A 16927-nucleotide genomic window follows, 5' to 3' on the forward strand; every position below is an offset into this window, starting at 1 on the left:
GTCTGGAGGGTGCCAGGAGTGGGTCCGCCATGGCGTGGAAATGGATTAGAAAGGGGCTCACTGCTATCCAGGTATGGGGAGGGAGAGGGGCTCTGGTGTCCCCAGCTTGCTTGCACTCCTGTGCCTCAGTTTACCCATGCGGGAGCTGGGGGTGAGTCCTGGTTTCCCCATGTCAGCTCTCTGTTGGGAAAGGCAGTGGTTTTGGGAAGTTGTTGCAGCTGGATGGGGTGATATGGACTGATGGGGCTCCCCTGGCCAGTGGGTGTGGGTGTGGGACCCCGGAAATCTCCATTATGAACGTTTGGGGCACTGCACAAGCCACGGTGGGGATCCATCCTGATCACTGGTGGGTGATGCAGGGACGAGCCCACATTCAGGTTCAGGCTTGTTCCATGCACCCTGGCTCTCCCAGGAGAGGTTTTACCTCTCTTTTTGCTGCATTTTAACACCTTATTTGCCCTCAGCAATGCTGGGGGGTTTCTGGGGTAAGCAGGCAATTTGGGACACCAGGAAGAAAAACTGGAGGGGGAATTGTCACTACTGTCCAAGCACCTCTGGGCACTGAGGCGAAGCTGCTGCCTTCTGGCTTTGGCTGGGAGGGGAGACATTGTCCCCAGGCCCCAGGGCTGCTGAGCCCAACTCCTGCTCTGCAGGGCAACCTGACCTTGAAAGGGGCACGCAAGGCTGGTGGACGGTGACGCTGGCTGTCCATGGGAGCAGCTCTGGGACTGTGCTGGGTGGGCAGAATGTGGCAGGCAAAGGATGTCAGGGAAACCTCTCTCCCACCTCCTCCCGTTGTCTTGGGTGTGCTGGCTGTGGGATGCCGCAGCCCCGAGGAGAGTGGCAGCAGTCCTGCAGCTCTGGGGACCAATGGGGCATCCCAGGAATCAGCTGCAGGATGCATCTCTTATTTCTGATCCTTCCAGGCATGTTGCCTGTGTGAGATGAGTCTTTAAATGACTTCTGCTTATTAGCTGGAGATACTAAAACTAATGAGGTGCAAGTGTGTTTTTCCTCAGCGGTTTTTTTTGGAAACCCTGCTTTGTTTTTCGGCTGAGGTCACAAAGTCACAGAGCAAGCCGGCTGCAGATGAAATTTTCGAGGCCGGAGAACATGCATAAATAGAAGTTTCCTGCTCCAAGAGCTCAAACATTTCCTCCAGGCGTTTGGCTCGGTGGAGCTGGGGCCAAAGCAAACTGTCGTGCCTGGCTGGCTCCTCGATGCTGCTTGGGCAGCAAACCTGCCCCTGCTCTGGGCAGGGCCAAGGCAGCTCTGTCCCATCAGGTGTGTGCCTGCAGCCTGATGGAGAGGGAAGAAGAGGGATTTGTGACATGCCTGAAACTGTCTCTACCAGCTCAGCATCTTCCCAAAAGGTCCTGTGGGACCCTTTGGCAAAGCACCTGCCCCACAGTGCCCATGGCAGCTGGTCCCAGCTGCACTGGAGTTGTGAGAGTTGGGTTTTGCCTGTGGGATCAGTCTCAAGCTGCTTGTGCCACTGGGATGCTTGGTGGGATTTGGAGACAGCGATATTTTGGGGTTGTGAGAGTACTCAGTGCAGTGTGGTGGTGTGGTGGGGGTGGGATGCTTTGGCAGCACCATCACACCCAGGTCTAGCAGGACCCCTGTGCTGGCTGTGGCTGGGTCATGGCAGTAACTTGCTTTTCCTCTCTGGTTCTTTAGGATGCCACAAAATCCCCCAGGAGTGGGCAGTCACGCTGCAAAACATCCAGGTAGCTGCCTCAGTTTCCCCTTCTGATGACCATCTTTGCTGTGCTTGAAGCTCCCTCTCACCAACACCTGCTTCTCCAGAGGTGCTACACCTGGGAGATGCTCCCAGCGGAGAAGACACAGGGGTTATGACCCACCACTCCCAAGCTGGGTCCCCAAGACACTCCAAGAGGACTGGGAGCAGGGGAAAGGCTGCAGGCAGCTGTGTCCTCGTGTGCCAGCCTGTCTTGCAGGGTGGGGAAGGGTCCCTGTGTCCCCTCCCCATGCCATGTCTTGACAGTGGTCCCGTCCCTTGCCCAGGAGCATGAGCCTGACTGCAGCCATGGAGAGCAGCTGTGAGCTGGACCTGGTGTACATCACGGAGCGGATCATCGCCGTCTCCTACCCCAGCGCGGCCGAGGAGCAGAGTTACTCCAGCAACCTCCGTGAAGTGGCCCACATGCTCAAGTCCAAGCATGGGAACAACTATGTGGTGAGGGGCACAGCTAGGTCCCTGTCAGGCTGGGGAAGGGGCTGGGGTGCTCAGCCGCTGGGGATGGGTGCTTGCAGGGGATGGATGCTGCACCCTTGTCTCCATCTGGGCTCCGTTGAGGGAGGGTCTTTGCATTATGGGGGATATTTTCTCGTTGAAGGTCACCAGTGCCTTTCAGACCCCCTGGGAGTTTTTGGTCATTGTATTGCCCTGTGCCAAGGTGTTACCCAGGGTAATGTGTCCAGGGAAGCCTCTCACAGCAGGATTTGGGAAGGCTTTGGGGTGAGGAAGAGGTGAGGTGGCAGCAAGGGAGGAAGATGTCCTCTCACTCTGTTTTTCGTCTTCCCTAAAGCTTTTCAACCTCTCTGAGCGGAGACGTGATGTCAACAAACTTCACCCCAAGGTGGGTCACAGCTGTGAGAAGCAGCGGGCTTCTCAGGGGCCTCAGGGCAGGCCTGTCTGCAGGACCTGCTCCCTGCTACAAGATGTCTGGGGGAGGAACCTATTCTACCCAGCTGGGAAAAACCCTGAGAAAAGCACTGAGACTTCACACTGTATTTGTGGTATCTCAGCCTGACTCCCGTTGCCCTCCCAGCCCCCTATTCTCAGCTGAAAACGGGCTGTTTGGAATCTCCTGGAGACCTCCCTAAGGCATTGTCCTCATCCCTGTGACAATGGGGGAGCCCTCAGAAGCTGACCCAAGTCACCTGGGATGAGGGGCCTGAGATGTGGGACCACGATGGCCTCCCTGGGCCAGGGATCTGGGCAGTGGGGTGCAGGGTTGGGGCTGGGAGGTGCACGTCAGAGCAACACAGTTAATGCCTACCCTGGATACGTGCCCTGGGCTTTGCACACTGGCAGGCTGTGGACTCTGCATGGGAGTGCATGTGGATGTGAGCCCAGGCTGTTCCCCCTGTTCAGGTGCTGGATTTTGGGTGGCCTGACATGCACACACCTGCGCTGGAGAAGATCTGCAGCATTTGCAAAGCCATGGACACGTGGCTCAACGCGGCGACACACAACGTGGTGGTGCTGCACAACAAGGTGGGCAGGACCCGTCACCGGGGCACAGCAATGGAGGCACTGGGGGTCTGTGGGGCTGCAGGGATCGGGCTGAGCAGCCTCAGAGGCTGAGAGATGTAGGGAATGTGGTGGTTTGTGGCTTGGGGTGTGGGTAGGTGTCAGCACATATGTGTAGATTGGTGTGTGTCTAATAAGGGCTGGGGCATCTGTGGGCTGGCGTGTGCATATAGGGATCAGTGTGTGCCTCTGTGTGGGGTGGCTGTGCCCAGGTGCTCACAGGCCCTGCTGCCCCTGTGACACCCCTTCTGCTGTGTGTCTGCAGGGGAACCGTGGCCGGCTGGGGGTGGTAGTCGCTGCCTACATGCACTACAGCAACATCTCAGCCAGGTGAGAGAGACGTGAGGTCTTGGGTTGGCCCTGGGGCCCACTGGTGACCTCCATCCCAGTGGTGCTGGTGCCAATACTTACCTTCAACCTCATCTGCCCTTTCATCCCCACAGTGCTGACCAGGCTCTGGACAGGTTTGCCATGAAGCGCTTCTACGAGGACAAGGTGGTGCCGGTGGGACAGCCATCCCAGAAGAGGTGGGTGCTGGCACGCCTTTCTAGGCTGGCTTTTTCCCCATAGGGTGGTTGGATGCAGGGGTCCAAGGTGGATGTTCCTCTGTGGGTTCTGCCCCTGAGCTGCCTGTCTGCCCTCCAGGTACATCCATTACTTCAGTGGGCTCCTCTCTGGCAGCATCAAGATGAACAACAAGCCCCTCTTCCTCCACCATGTCATCATGCACGGCATCCCCAACTTTGAGTCGAAAGGAGGTAGGTGCCCCCAGCTGCTTCCCCAGCCTGCTTCCTCCCACACCACCACCCCACACTGCCTGGCCAGGCTTGTCCTCCTTGGGGGATATTTTCTGCCATTTCCTTGGCGATTTGAATTTCCCTTTCCCTCTCAGAGTCTGTTCACTTGTATTAGCAGGGTGCTACTCTTTCCTGGCAGACATGCCCTCAGGGGATGCCCTCCTAATGCTGGGCACTAACCTGAGCTGTGAGGTGACATGACACCTTTTCTGACAGCTTTTGGAAGGATGGTACCAGACTGGGATTGGGGTTTGGGATGCAGTACCCTGTCTGGTGCTGGTAACTCACCCAGGTCATCATCTCACCCTATCCCCAGCCCAGCACTTGCCCTAGGTCCTACAGGACCCGAACTGTGAGGGCTTTGCCCTTTCTCAGCTCATGCACAGCATCCTTTCTGCCCATTGCAGATGTTTCTCTCAGTCGGTGCGGGCTGGCTGGGGCGGGGAGTGGCTGTTTGCCTTGGCTCCCTCCCTGTTTGGATTTCTCCCCCGTGACTAATCCCTGCCCTGGCCTCTCCGCCCAGCCGGCTAACAGCAGTGTGCCTTTTCTCCCCGCCTTGATGTCTTCCAGGTTGTCGGCCCTTCCTGAAAATCTACCAGGCCATGCAGCCCGTCTACACCTCGGGGATCTAGTAACTATCTCCTCACCACGGGGCTTTCCTCCTGCCCAGCATGGGGGGGGGGAGTGGCAAGCGGGGGAAGATGGAGAGGGTCAAGGACAAGTCCCGTGTGGTCTTGTGCTCTGTGCTTAGTCTGTTTGAGGTCCAGGGAACTGAAAAAAAGGGGCTTCCTTTTTTTTTGGAGGTGGTAACTGGCCATGCTGGGCATTCTGGGCCATACTGGACCCTTCTGCTGAGAGGGCTGTAGTGACTCCACGTATCAGCAGAGGGAGCCTGGGGCTGCACGGAGCCTGGGGCTGGGTGTCCCCGGAGGGAGTCGGGACAGGGATGGGGACATCTCCCTGGGAGATGACAGCAGTTCTTCTCTCTCTGCCCAAAGAACTGCTCCTCCTGCCTGGATTAGTCCTCACAGATCACAGAATATTCTTAGTTGGAAGGGACCCAGAAAGATCATTGAGTCCAACTCTTACGTAAATGGCCTGTATGGGGACTGAACCCACAACCGTGGTGTAATTAGCACCATGCTCTGACCAGCTGGGCTAATATCCTTTTTTTTTTCTCCCCCAAAAAAGATTTTCCCCCTGTTTTAATCTCCCCACTTTTTTTTCTGATGCTGATCCTGGGAGCAGGCACTGATGAAGGCAAAGCAGGAGTTGATTTCTCCAGCCTCCCAGACACTCTGCCAGCACCACATCCCAGTCTGGGTGGGACCCTTGGCTCCTGGTCTCCCTGGAGGGACCAGAGCACTTCACCTCCGGGCTATTCCCATCTCAACCCCCAGGACCAGGATCTCACTTCCATGTAGCCATGGGTCCCTGTTAGCTGAGATTTACTGCCATCCCAGCCTTGCCTTTCAGCTTTTAATAGACTGTTTATGGGATGCCTGTAATAAACTCCAGGTTTATCTTGCCTGTGAAATCCAACTCCTTTCTTCCCTTGTCCCTGGCTGCTGACGCCACCGCCCGTCGGCAGCCTGTCGGCCGTGCTCTGGGAGGGAGGGCTTCCCGCAGGGAAACTGAGGCAGGGAGAAGAATCTTCCCTGAGATTTCCCCCTCTGTGTCCTAAGCTCCACTTGAGCCGTGGGAGCCGGGTGGATGGTGGAGGGTTTGCCCAGCCCCAGCACTTGGAACCTGGGCAAACCCTCCCACCCAGCAGTTTTTGCACCCTTGCTGAGCTGTGCCTCAGTTTCCCCTTCCCATCCTTCTTCCACTGGGAATGGGTGCCCCTTGAGGTGGTGGACAGGACCCCTCTCAGTCACAGGGAGGGCCAGCTCTGTGCTTTTTCCTGGCTGGTTTTGGGTGGAAGGGCTGGTTGAGGTGGTGCTAGGAATTCTTGGGGGGCTCTGTACCGCAGCTCACATCCCTCCACCATTCCTCTCTGCAGCAATGTGCAAGGAGACAGCCAGACGGGCATCTGCATCACCATTGAGCCTGGCTTGCTGCTCAAGGGTGATATCTTGGTAAGGATCCTCAGCTCAGCTCCTGGTGTAGCAAGCAGCCAGGGGTTGGGTGGTCTCCTTGCCTCAGGACCCCCAGATTTCCCCTTGTCTGGGTCTGGGGGCTTGTTCTGATGGCCCATCCCCATTCCCCTCTGCAGCTGAAGTGCTACCACAAGAAGTTTCGCAGCCCTACCCGTGACGTGATTTTCCGTGTGCAGTTCCACACGTGTGCTGTGCATGATCTTGATGTCGTCTTTGGCAAGGAGGACCTGGATGAGGCCTTCAGAGGTAACTGCCCTGGCACTTTCCTGCTCCAGACTCCCTCATCCTCCTGCCCCTGTAACTCTGGTGTCATCATGGGGACGTCTGGGCACCCACCCCAGATCCACCCCTGCTGAAACAGGGCACCCCCTGCTCTGTCTGCAGGGTGTGGTGCTGCTCAGGAAGTGGTGGCACCATCATCCCTTTCGTGTCCAAAACCATTACTGATGCAGAGGGACTGCCTCAGGGTTGTTTTGGGGGCTAAGATGCACTGCCCCATGAAGGGATATCCCCTAGCAGCTCCCAGCCTTAAGCTGGTCTGTAGGCGTGTTTGGGGTGACTGGCTACTACTGGAGGTATGGATAGAGTTAGTCCCTTTATTCTGCTCTCTCCTTGCCAGATGACCGCTTCCCCGAGTATGGGAAGGTGGAGTTTGTGTTCTCCTATGGCCCTGAGAAGATCCAAGGTATGGCTGGCTCAGTGCCATGGGGATTTGGAGCTGGATGCTGTCTCCTTTCCCTCTCCTCAACTGTATCCCCTGCTCCCTCCCTTGTGACCTCCACCTGCCCCATTGCAGTCCCTTTGTCACCAGGGTGGGATGAGGCATCCAGGCAGTAAGGCTGATCTAGGAGCACCCATGGATGCCCTATCTCTCTCGCTCTCTTCCCCAGGAGGCTGCTCTCCAAAGCCCTTGCTGGCCCGGGAGAGATGGAAGGAATGTTTGGCAATGAAGGACTCCCTTGCTCAGAAAGTCCAGACCCATGCACACTCACTGTCAGTCTGTGTGCCGGTCTCTAGGCAACCCCAAAAGCCCCAGGCAGTCTTGTACACCTTGTTTGTGAGTCTCAGTGTACATCCTGTGCTCATCCATGTCTTGATGCTGCCCTTCCTACAGGAATCTCCTGCCTTGTCCTATGGCTCCTGTTCTATTTTCCTTGCATGCACTTTTTTCCACCTGTTCCCCCATTCCACCCTTGCTGGTTCCATTGTCATCCTGTCTGACCATCCTGCCTCTTTCCAGGCATGGAGCACCTGGAGAACGGGCCCAGTGTTTCTGTGGACTACAACACGTCCGACCCACTCATCCGCTGGGACTCCTACGAGAACTTCAACATCCAGCGTGAGGACAGTGCAGAGGGGGCCTGGGCTGAGCCACCCCTGCCCAGCAAGCACCTGGAGAAAGGTTAGGGCTCACAAGGTGGTCAGTGGCCAAAGTGTCCACATGGAAATACCCCCTACCCCAGGAAAGTGGACACTGGTGGGCAGCAGAGCTGGGGACAGGTGGCAGCTGGTGGGAGCAGAGTGGCCATGGGATGGGAGAGGAAGATCTTGTGGACTTTGCCTTCTGCCACTGTGCCAGGGAGCTTAGGCTCTTTTTTTCAGCACTTTGCTGTCAAAGTCCCTGTTTGCACAAGCAGAGTCCAGCCGTAGTTTATGACCCAGAGCTTTTGGAAATCCAAACCCCATGTCTGCAGGACCATTAGGTATCCCAGCTACTTCCTCATGCTGCAAGCACAGCAGGATGTAGCTGTGCCTTAGTTTCCCTGAGGGTGAGGATGTCATACTGGCCTTGGAGAGTCTGCTGCATCTCTCAGAGCTGGGAAAAGCCCCTTGAGCACCCATTTTGTTGCAGCAAGTTGACTGCTGTCACCCACTTGGCAGGAATGGGCAGGACTTGTATGTTGAAAGGTGGGGGGCCCCTGTCCTGGAGGCAAGGCCACCCGTGGCCAAGCAGATGCCTGGACTTTCCTGGCCAGATCTGGAGAGGCGTCCCTGGAGCAGGGACAGCTGCAGTCCGTGATGTCCCTGAAGGTCACCGGCTGCTTCGAGTGGGAGCTGTGGATGCCATGCTTGCAGAGGAGGGTGGGGGCTCTGGGTGCCTGGGGCGGGCGAGAGTGTCTCTGCTATGGTGGTCACATGGAACCGGACCTGGGACGGCTCTGTGGAGCTGGCACGGGCACTTGCCTTGGCACAGGGCAGTAAACAGGCAACTCGTGATGTGCAGGCTCAGCTATGCGGTAGGAGCTGGGGAGCTGTGGGTCCAGCCTCAAGCTGGCAAGACTGCCTGGCAGCCCCCTCCTGCCTGCAGAGACCTGAGTGCCTCATTGCATGTGTTCCCCTCTGAACCCTGGGCCAAAGTTTCTGCACCCCTAGCCCCTCACAGGGCTGCAGGGGTACCCCTGGATTCATCTCTGTCCTCTCATGGGGGTCTTGGTGAATATTGGGGCTGCAGAAGTGCCCCAGGGCTCCTTTCCATTCCCCCTTGGGGGGTCTTAGCAGACGTCAGGGCTGTGGAGGTGCCTCCATGCACCGACTTGGCTGTCCTCTGTGCTGGGAGGGTGGCAATAGGGAGTGAGGGCACCTTGAATTTTTAAACATTGCCCCAGTTTGGAGATGAGCCGGGACTGTGGAAGGTTGAAGCCACAGGCAGAAGGCTGCCCTCTGACCCCTGCCAGCACAAGTAGCTGCAAGAAGCCCATCTGTAAGGGGTCTTTCCCCAGCTGTCCCATGGGCTACTTTGAGCAGTGGTGGTGGGAGTTGGTGAGGGCTCAAGGGGCTCCCATCTTCTTCCCTCTCTGTTGTCACTTTTCCTCTTTTCCAGCCTGTCCCGAGCCAGGATGGGGGCTCTGGTGTCCGGCTGTGCAGGGGGGGTCCCTGTTTATGGTCGTTCTTGCCTTATTTGGTCAGGGAATTGCACGCCACATTTTTGGCACCACCAGGCGTGAGCAAGCGGTGTCCGGGGGTGGAGGGGGGTGAGGTTGGCACCGGGACCCACGCTGAGCTGGGATCAGCCGCTGCTCCTTGTCCCTGCCACTGCCCGTCCTGCCATTCGGTGAAGGCTCCCCACAGACCGTCGCTGCAGCCTGGGCCAACGGGATCGGGATCGCCTGCCAAACGGTGGGTTCCCCCATGCCACCTCTCTGCTGGCCACAGCCGCTCTCAGTGGCAGTGGCTGCTCTTTCTCCAGCAGCTTTGTCTCAGCACGGAGCACCCATAAGGGCTGGGGGGTGCCTGGCAGGGTGGGATGGTCCTGTGGGACCCCAAAGCTGGAGAGGCAGGTGGGTGGCTGGGGATGGTGCCTGTCCTGGTGTTCCCCTCGCCTCTGCTGTGCTTATCTGTGGGGACTTGGAGAAGGGAAAACTCATTTGCAGTGGGGTCATCAGTTGGCTAAGCTCTTCCAGAGCAGGAGGCATGAGAGGGGGATCTGTACCCCCACATCTTCCTCTCTGGCTGAGGGGACACAGCTGGATTCAACAAGCTCTCTGTGAGCCACTTCCATGGGACATGCTGGCCCCATCAGTGAACTCGCCCTCTTTCTTTGCTCAGCAAGGTCTCTGCTGCCCACTGTGTTTGGGCTGCCCCATGGTCCTTAGGGAGAGTGGGGTATGCTGGGATTCCCCCACAGCCTGTCCTTCTGCCCCTCATCCATGTCCGCACAGCCTGGGGAAGGCAAGTGGCTCTGCGGGCGCTCCTTCCTCTTCCTCGAAAGGGCTTTGGGGTCAGTGGTGGCTGCATGAGAGGTTCCTGCTGCAGTCCCCATGGCCATTGGTTGGCTGAGGGTGTTTGAAGGCCGAAGGGAGGTGATGGCATGCTTCTTCTTCTGGCTGTTTTTGCAGTTGCCAGCACTGTGGTAGCTCTCCTTGGGGTGCCAAGCTGGCTCCGGGGAGGCAGGAGGAGGCTAGAAGCTGGATGTGGCATTGCTGGGTGTGCAGCAGGTTGGAGGATAGCTGCAGAGAAATGTTTGGGGTACTGCAGATGCTGGTGGGTAACTCTGGGAGGAGATCGTTAATGGCCTGGTTTGGTTTTGCTGAGAAAACCACTGCTGATGGAGAACAGGGTGCTGGGGCTGGCATGGAGTCAGTGGAGGGGTTGTCCTCGAGGTCTGCATGTGTGATTGCTCTGCCATCCCAGGGTGGTGTGAGAAAATGTGAAAGGGCTGGGCATGTGTCCCCAGCCCAGCAGTTCCCTGTAACCACTGGTCCTTGGACCCACCCTGGGCTGGTCCTGCCTCCCCCATCTTTTTACCGGGCCTGGAAGAGAGTGGCCAGGGCCTGGCCAAATCCAACATCTGCGAGAGAGTTCCTAAATCCCCACCTGAGTCATGGTTCTGGCATAGGGCTCCCCTGCAGCTCATCCCCACTCACAGGGCAGGGCTGGCCGGGGTGGGGACTGGGAGGAGCATCCCACCCTTCCAGTGAGGGGAGGTCACAGCAGAGCCTGAACTGCGTGTGGCAAAGGTCAGGGGGTGCTGGAACCCCACAAGTGGAGCTGGATGCTGATCCTACCCTTTTCCATGGAGGAGAAAGCCCCTCCATGGGGTTGCTGTCATCTGTTTGTCCCCCAGGAGTGGCATCTCATGGGGCACACCTTTCCTAGTGGGGTCAAATCCTGTCCCACTTATCAGGAGGGGCTGAGGCTGCCCAGGAGGGTAGGCCAGGCTGTGCAGAGATGGAGAGCCAAATGGGCCAGGCCAGAGCTGTTAAATCCATTGCCGGAGCTGCTGGCAGGCTGCTGCTCTCCCCCTGCGGCTGGATCTGTCCCTAGGCCAGGCTTGATGAGGAGGGGGGCCACTGGCTCTCCTCTTGCCTTCACCAGCTGACTAAAGCTGAAGGAATCCACTTCCCATTCCTTATTCTGCCCCTCTCTGCTGCTCTCTGCTCCATCTCCTGCAAGGTAAGGGTGAGCTGAGGTGGGCATTTTGGAGGGGATTGGGGATCTGTGTGGGCTGGATGGGAATTCACAGGGAGTGTCCCCTTTGCTTCTGGTTATTCCTCATTGGAGAAATGCTGGAGCATCTGTGGGCTTGGCGAGACATTTCAGCTGGAGTGTGGCTATTCCCAGGGCAGGATCTGTCCTCTGACCTGGTATTTGGGGTTGTCGTGTGGGGTGGTGATGGGGTTTGTTCCCACTGGGACCAGGAACCAGGCAGGGCTGGGATGCAGGGAGAGAGAGCCCAGCTGGTGGAAGCTCAGCCCCTTCTCTTCCCCCTTTAAACTGTCCTTAAAGTCAAAACTTGTAGCAGTTCCTGTGCTTAGGGCTGGAGCTGTCCCCTGGCAGGAGTGGGGAGCTCTGTCTCTGCGCTCCCGCAGCCGACACGGCTGGGACAAAAAGTAAGGCAGAGAAGCAAGCAAACTTTGGAGGTTTTGGAAGGACGCTGGCTTGGCATGTGGTATTATCTGGGAGCAAACAGGGCTGTGAGTCAGGGGGCCGGCTGGAAACACTGCTCTCATCCCCTGCCGTCATCCATGGGGGTGTGGGAAACGTGCAGTTTGGGGGATTAGAGTGGAAGAGCCTCACGTTTTGCCGAGGATGTTGGATCCGTTGAGGTGTGGAGTCCTGAGCATGGGTTCAGGCGAGGGCCTGGACGTGGGGTGGGCTTGCTGTCACCTGGACCAGCAAATCGTCAGCGCCATCCTAGCATGGATTTTGCTTGGAGTGGAGCAGTTCAGTCTCAGACAGCTCTGGACTGAATGGGATCGTGCCATAACTCCTGTCACAGAGCAGGGCCGTGTGTGCATCCCGAAAACAGTGCTGGCGTGTCCACGCTGTGCCCGTGGTGCTGGCAGGGCAGGCAAGGGGATTGTGAAAATGGGTTGGCAGGGTCGGTGGTTTGTCCATGGCTGGTTTCCACCCCTCTTTAGCTGTGTAGTTATTTCAGATGGAAACCCAAGTCTCCAGCAAGACATTTGAATTTGCAGACCCGTCTGGATTTCAGCATCATGTGTGGCTTGGAAGTACATCCCCACCCTGAATGTGTCGCTGCTCTTTGGGGACAGGTGTGACGCATGCACACAGGAGCCGGGCAGGGCTGGGTGTCTTAAATGAGGGGGTCACCCAGCGGGGTGATGCTCAGTGCACGGTGCGAGGCGGGCAGGCTGTCCAGCTGTCCGGCTGTCTGTCCTGCCTAGGAAACAGTTAACGCGGCGGAGCCCTGCCTGTGGAGGAAGTAGTTAATATTCATAGCTGGAAGCTGTCTGTCTGGCTGTCCTCCCTCCATGGCTCCCACCCTCTCCGCACCTCACTGAGGTTAACTCGGGCTGGGGCTGGAGCTTGGGCGGCCCCGCCGCCCTCCCCGCGCCGCTCCCCTTCCCCTCCCGCTCCTCCCTGTGGTCCCTGTGTGGTCTGGGGCGGAGGGGAGCACGGCCGCACCTCCTCGCCTCCATCCCATCTCCGCCACCTTCGGCTCTTCCATCCTCCCCTCCAGCTCCCCGTGTCCTGGGGTTCCCCGTATCCCACCCCTTCCGGCGCCCCGCCGCCGGCCGGGTGCCCCTCTCGCGGCCCCGCGGGACACGGCGCTGGGAAGGGAGTAGCTCCCTCCGCGAGAGGGAAAGCAAAGCCAAAGGGACAAACGCCAACCCAAGCCAGCTCCAGGCCGTCGGCTCCTGTCCTGGACGGACACACGGAGCTGGCTGCGGACGCCGTTCGAGCTGCCGCCACACCAGGTGCCCCTGGAAGGCTCTGGTGCTGGAAGGGGTGAAGGAAAGGGATTTTGCTTCCTGCTCCGTCCCTTGGCCTGGGATCTTTTCATTCCCGTCCCTTTTGGTAAGTCCTGACTTTGCTTTTCTTTGGTCTGGGGGCTGGGTGGGGAATTCATGGCTGTGGTGACCCACGGCTCAGGGGATGGGGTTGCTCCGTGCCATCATATCTGGTTACAGGATGAAACCAGCGATGAGGAGGCTGAACTCTTCCCTGTGAGATTCAGCTCACACCCCAGATCCTGCAAAGGGTCCCGGGATCCCAGGGTCTTCCCTGCAGGAACGCAGAGATGCATTGGGGCCAGGGCTCTGGGTGGTGGGGAGTGGAGGCAGCAGGTGGGATGTTCCTGGGTGCGGGACGGGGGGAGACACGGTGATGCCTCAGCCTTATCTTCTGCACTGGTGCATAGCTGTGGACAGGATTTATGCTGGTGCATGATGCTGTGTGCTGCACCCCACTGCATGTGAGGCAGATGCCTGGGATTTTGGGGATGCAAGCTGACCCCCTCAAGCGTTGTCACACTTTCCTGGACCAGTTTTTTTACTGGGTGTAGCCACAGGGTGCTGGGGAGGGAGAGGGCAGAGCATTTCTCCTCTGGGGCAGTGAGCCTGGCAGCAGGGCTGGGACCCGGCTCAGAGCTTCTTGCAGCTGCCTCCATTCAGCTGGAGCAGATAGAGCCAGAACAGAGCTGCGTCCGGGGCTGAGCCCACGGCAAACCCAGCCCACGATGGGATGGCACAGTCTGCCAGGCTGGAGCTGCTCTGACCTTCAGGGATGGAATCTGACCTTGCTGGGAGCTGGAGACACTTTGCAAATGGGGTCCTGAGAGCCTGCTGCTTTGAGGGTGGCTGGTTTGGCTAAGGCGTTCTGTCCCATTATCCCTTAGTTTTTATCTTATTTTATTTTATTTTATTTTATTTTGTTTTATTTTTAAAAATTTTATTTTATTTTATCTTCTCAGGTGACAAGCAATAGATAGTCATATGAGTGATAGTGTGGCCCAGGGTTAGTGGAGGAGGCTTCAGAGTGGCAGTGAATAGCAGGATTTGTCCCATGGCATCAGAGCCCAGGAGGTCCATGGGGCTGAGGACAGGATGAGCAATCAGGTGTGGGTCAGAGCAGCCATAGGACGAGGGCTTGGCTGATGGCTGAGCTGTCACAGGCTCTTGCTTACTACCCTGGTACTGCTCTTGAGGGGCAGTCACCAGCCCCCCTATGTCCCCTCCTAGCCAGAGGTTTTGGGGAAGGTGGGACATAACACTCGGAGCTTTCTGGCTCTGCCATGAACTGTATTGTGTCCCATCCTGACCTCTCTTGGAGACATTTCTCCCAGCCGTGGGGCAGTACCCAGCCCAAAGAGTAATTAAAGCCTTTCCCGTTTATTTTCTCCCTAGGCACCATGTGCTTACATTTATATTTATTTATTCCCTTTTGCTTTCCTTTCCTTTGCCCTTTTTATCCCAGCCCCCATCCTGGCTTTTGCCCTGTTTCCCGAGACCAGCCAGCACCCATTGCTGCCATCAGACAGGAGGGCTGTGCCTTTCCTCCCGTCTCCAAGCAATGTCTCAGCCTGTCCAGCATTGACACTGCCCTTGGATATGCTGCTTTTTTCTTTTTCCCTCCATGGAAAGGGTTTTCCTCTCTCTCTTCCCCTTTTCCCTAGTAAGGGAGGTGTTGTGGAGTTAAATGCTGCTGGCTTCTGGCTTTACTGGCTGGATGAAGAAGCGCTGAGTCTCTGGGAGAAATTCTCATCCTTTCCCATACTGAGTGCCCAGAGAGGACCTTGCTGCGTGGTCCTGAGACATCTTCAAGCCAACGGGAGGCTTTGGGGGCTCAACTGCCTCCTTGGGATACTGCCAGTGGGGGTTCAGGAGTGGAAAATCAGCGACAAGGAGAGGGCCATGCCTTGGTAGGACTTGGGCTCGGTGTTATTGCCCCCCTCTGCTGTATGGTGAGGGGGTTGTTGGCGTGGGAGCTGCTGGAATGCGGGTGCGGCGGCGTGGGACTGGTTAAGCTGTCCCGGCTCGGAAGTGTTTTGCTTGCAGATAGGACCGCTCTGATTTCACACTATCGTGTTAGGGCCGTCTTCCGTCCCTGAGTCAGCCGCCTGGCCCCCCGCCAGGGAAGAGTCATTTTTTCCTCCAAAAGAAAGTGTTTAACACTGCTCGCGGGACCTTCCAGGAAACCTCGTCAGGGAGCTGGAAAAACAAGAGTTTGCAGCCTAGTCGGTGCTGCGCTTGCTCTGGCAGGGGGGGATGCAGCTTGGGAATGATTCCCATTGCTGTCAGTGGTCGAGGTCCCTCTCTATCCCCAAAATCTGTCTGCTCCACTTGGAAAGGTTTAAAGTGTGCAGCTGGTTGTGGTGTTGGTGCTGACGGATGTGATGGGAGCTGGGGGCTCAGAACTGGAGTGCAGGATTACTGGTGGTGATGCTCCCATGCCCTGGCTACCCCCCAGCCTTTTGGGGCTGCGGAGCAGAGCCAACTGCCTGCACTGGACTTGAATCATGGTGCCGGGACCTTCCTGGGGAGGAGGTGCCGCATGTTCAGGGTTGGGCAGTGGCACTGCTGGTGCGGAAGCTCTGGGGCAGACTGACCTGGCCTGAGAGAGGGAAGGGAAAGAACAGAAAGGATGGGAGCCTGTCTGTAGCCAGGGAAGAAAAAGTCAAGGATGTCTGTCTGGCTGGATCCATGCATCATCTGGGAAGAGAGTGGGCAGGGAGAGGGAAGGTGGGTCTGTGGTTCATCTGTCCTTCACCCGTGGGATGAGTACATCCATCCAGCTGGAGACACAAAGAGCTGCAAGGCCACATCTTGACTGCCTCCACCCGTCCTCCTACGGCCTGTGGTGCATCTCCTTCACCCTCCCTGTTTGCCTCCCTGGTGCCACGTGGCCCTTTGGGGCTGGATGAGCCCTGCGGAGCAGCAATGGCTGACTGTGTGGGTAGCCCCAGCCCTTGCCAACCATGAAGAAGAATTGCCAGGAATGATGCCTGGAAGTAGGGCAGGGGATATTTGGTGGATCCCAGGGGAGCAGGCAGTGCTTGCATGCAAATCGGGGGGCTGTGGGGGCATGGGGATGGGGAGGATCTGGCTCCGATGTGTCTGCATGGTGGCGCCGGTGGGAGTGTGGAGGGTGCCGAGGAGACATCGATGCTGGTCGTTAAGTGTTCTGGCACACGGAAGAAATCGAAATCACCAGCTAATGGGACCCATTAGCTCCGTGCAGAGAGCCAGCAATTGATCTGGGGTCTCGTGTTCGTTTCTCCCCTTGCAGAAGTTGGGCACACGCAAGGGCCCCTGGATGGGAGCCTCTACGCTAAAGTGAAGAAGAAAGACTCCCTTCACGGCAGCACCGGTGCCGTCAACGCTGCCCGACTCCCGCTCTCGGCAGCACCCAACCACGTCGAGCACACACTCTCAGTGAGCAGCGACTCGGGCAATTCCACCGCCTCCACCAAGACCGACCGGACTGATGAGCCGGGGGTGACCGGGGCACCCAGTGGCCAGGCGGTGTTGAGCCCTGAGGAGAAGCAGGAGCTGGATCGTCTCCTTGTTGGCTTTGGCTTGGAGAGTGCGCCGCCCATGCACAACCACGTGCCCGGCCCTGTGCCGGCACGCCTGCCCGCCATGCCGGGCCGCCACGTGGTGCCGGCTCAGGTGCACGTCAATGGGAATGCCGCGGCACTGGTGGCCGAGCGGGAGACGGATATCTTGGATGATGAGCTGCCCAACCAGGACGGGCACAGCGTGGGCAGCCTGGGCACGCTCTCCTCCTTGGATGGCACAACCACTGCCAGTGAGACCGGCTACCAGGAAGCACCCCGGGTGGGCAGCCTGTCATCGCTGCCCAATGGCCCCTCGAGCTGCAATGGGGCTGAGAAGCTGCTGAAGGAGGGGCTGTACGATGCTGAGCCGCTCTCCAATGGTGGCTACCCCTACAACAACCAGAACACCCTGATGGGCCACCACCTCCATGACACACTGCCTTCCTTGCGGCCCTCGGCATCCACTCAGGAGCACCTGGCTGGCTACCCCCAGCGGCTGCCCGGCTCC

The 16927-nt window shown here is 57.9% G+C and overlaps 1 protein-coding gene across 5 annotated transcripts in view; it reads left to right on the plus strand.

Moving 5' to 3' along the window:
- TNS1 (tensin 1) overlaps positions 1-16927 on the plus strand; it is a 64803-nt gene that overhangs the window by 22877 nt on the left and 24999 nt on the right. For all 5 annotated transcript variants that reach the window (XM_017727296.1, XM_017727295.1, XM_017727294.1 and 2 more), the window contains 12 exons: positions 1681-1730; positions 2029-2200; positions 2553-2603; positions 3122-3244; positions 3546-3610; positions 3724-3807; positions 3926-4038; positions 4648-4708; positions 6080-6155; positions 6293-6422; positions 6796-6861; positions 7417-7578. In XM_017727296.1, coding sequence (XP_017582785.1) covers positions 1681-1730; positions 2029-2200; positions 2553-2603; positions 3122-3244; positions 3546-3610; positions 3724-3807; positions 3926-4038; positions 4648-4708; positions 6080-6155; positions 6293-6422; positions 6796-6861; positions 7417-7578 — 1153 coding nt within the window. The remainder of the gene's footprint in view (positions 1-1680; positions 1731-2028; positions 2201-2552; positions 2604-3121; positions 3245-3545; positions 3611-3723; positions 3808-3925; positions 4039-4647; positions 4709-6079; positions 6156-6292; positions 6423-6795; positions 6862-7416; positions 7579-16927) is intronic.

Source organism: Corvus brachyrhynchos, unplaced genomic scaffold, assembly GCF_000691975.1.
Source record: "Corvus brachyrhynchos isolate BGI_N302 unplaced genomic scaffold, ASM69197v1 scaffold452, whole genome shotgun sequence".
In the NCBI taxonomy this organism is placed as follows: domain Eukaryota; kingdom Metazoa; phylum Chordata; class Aves; order Passeriformes; family Corvidae; genus Corvus; species Corvus brachyrhynchos.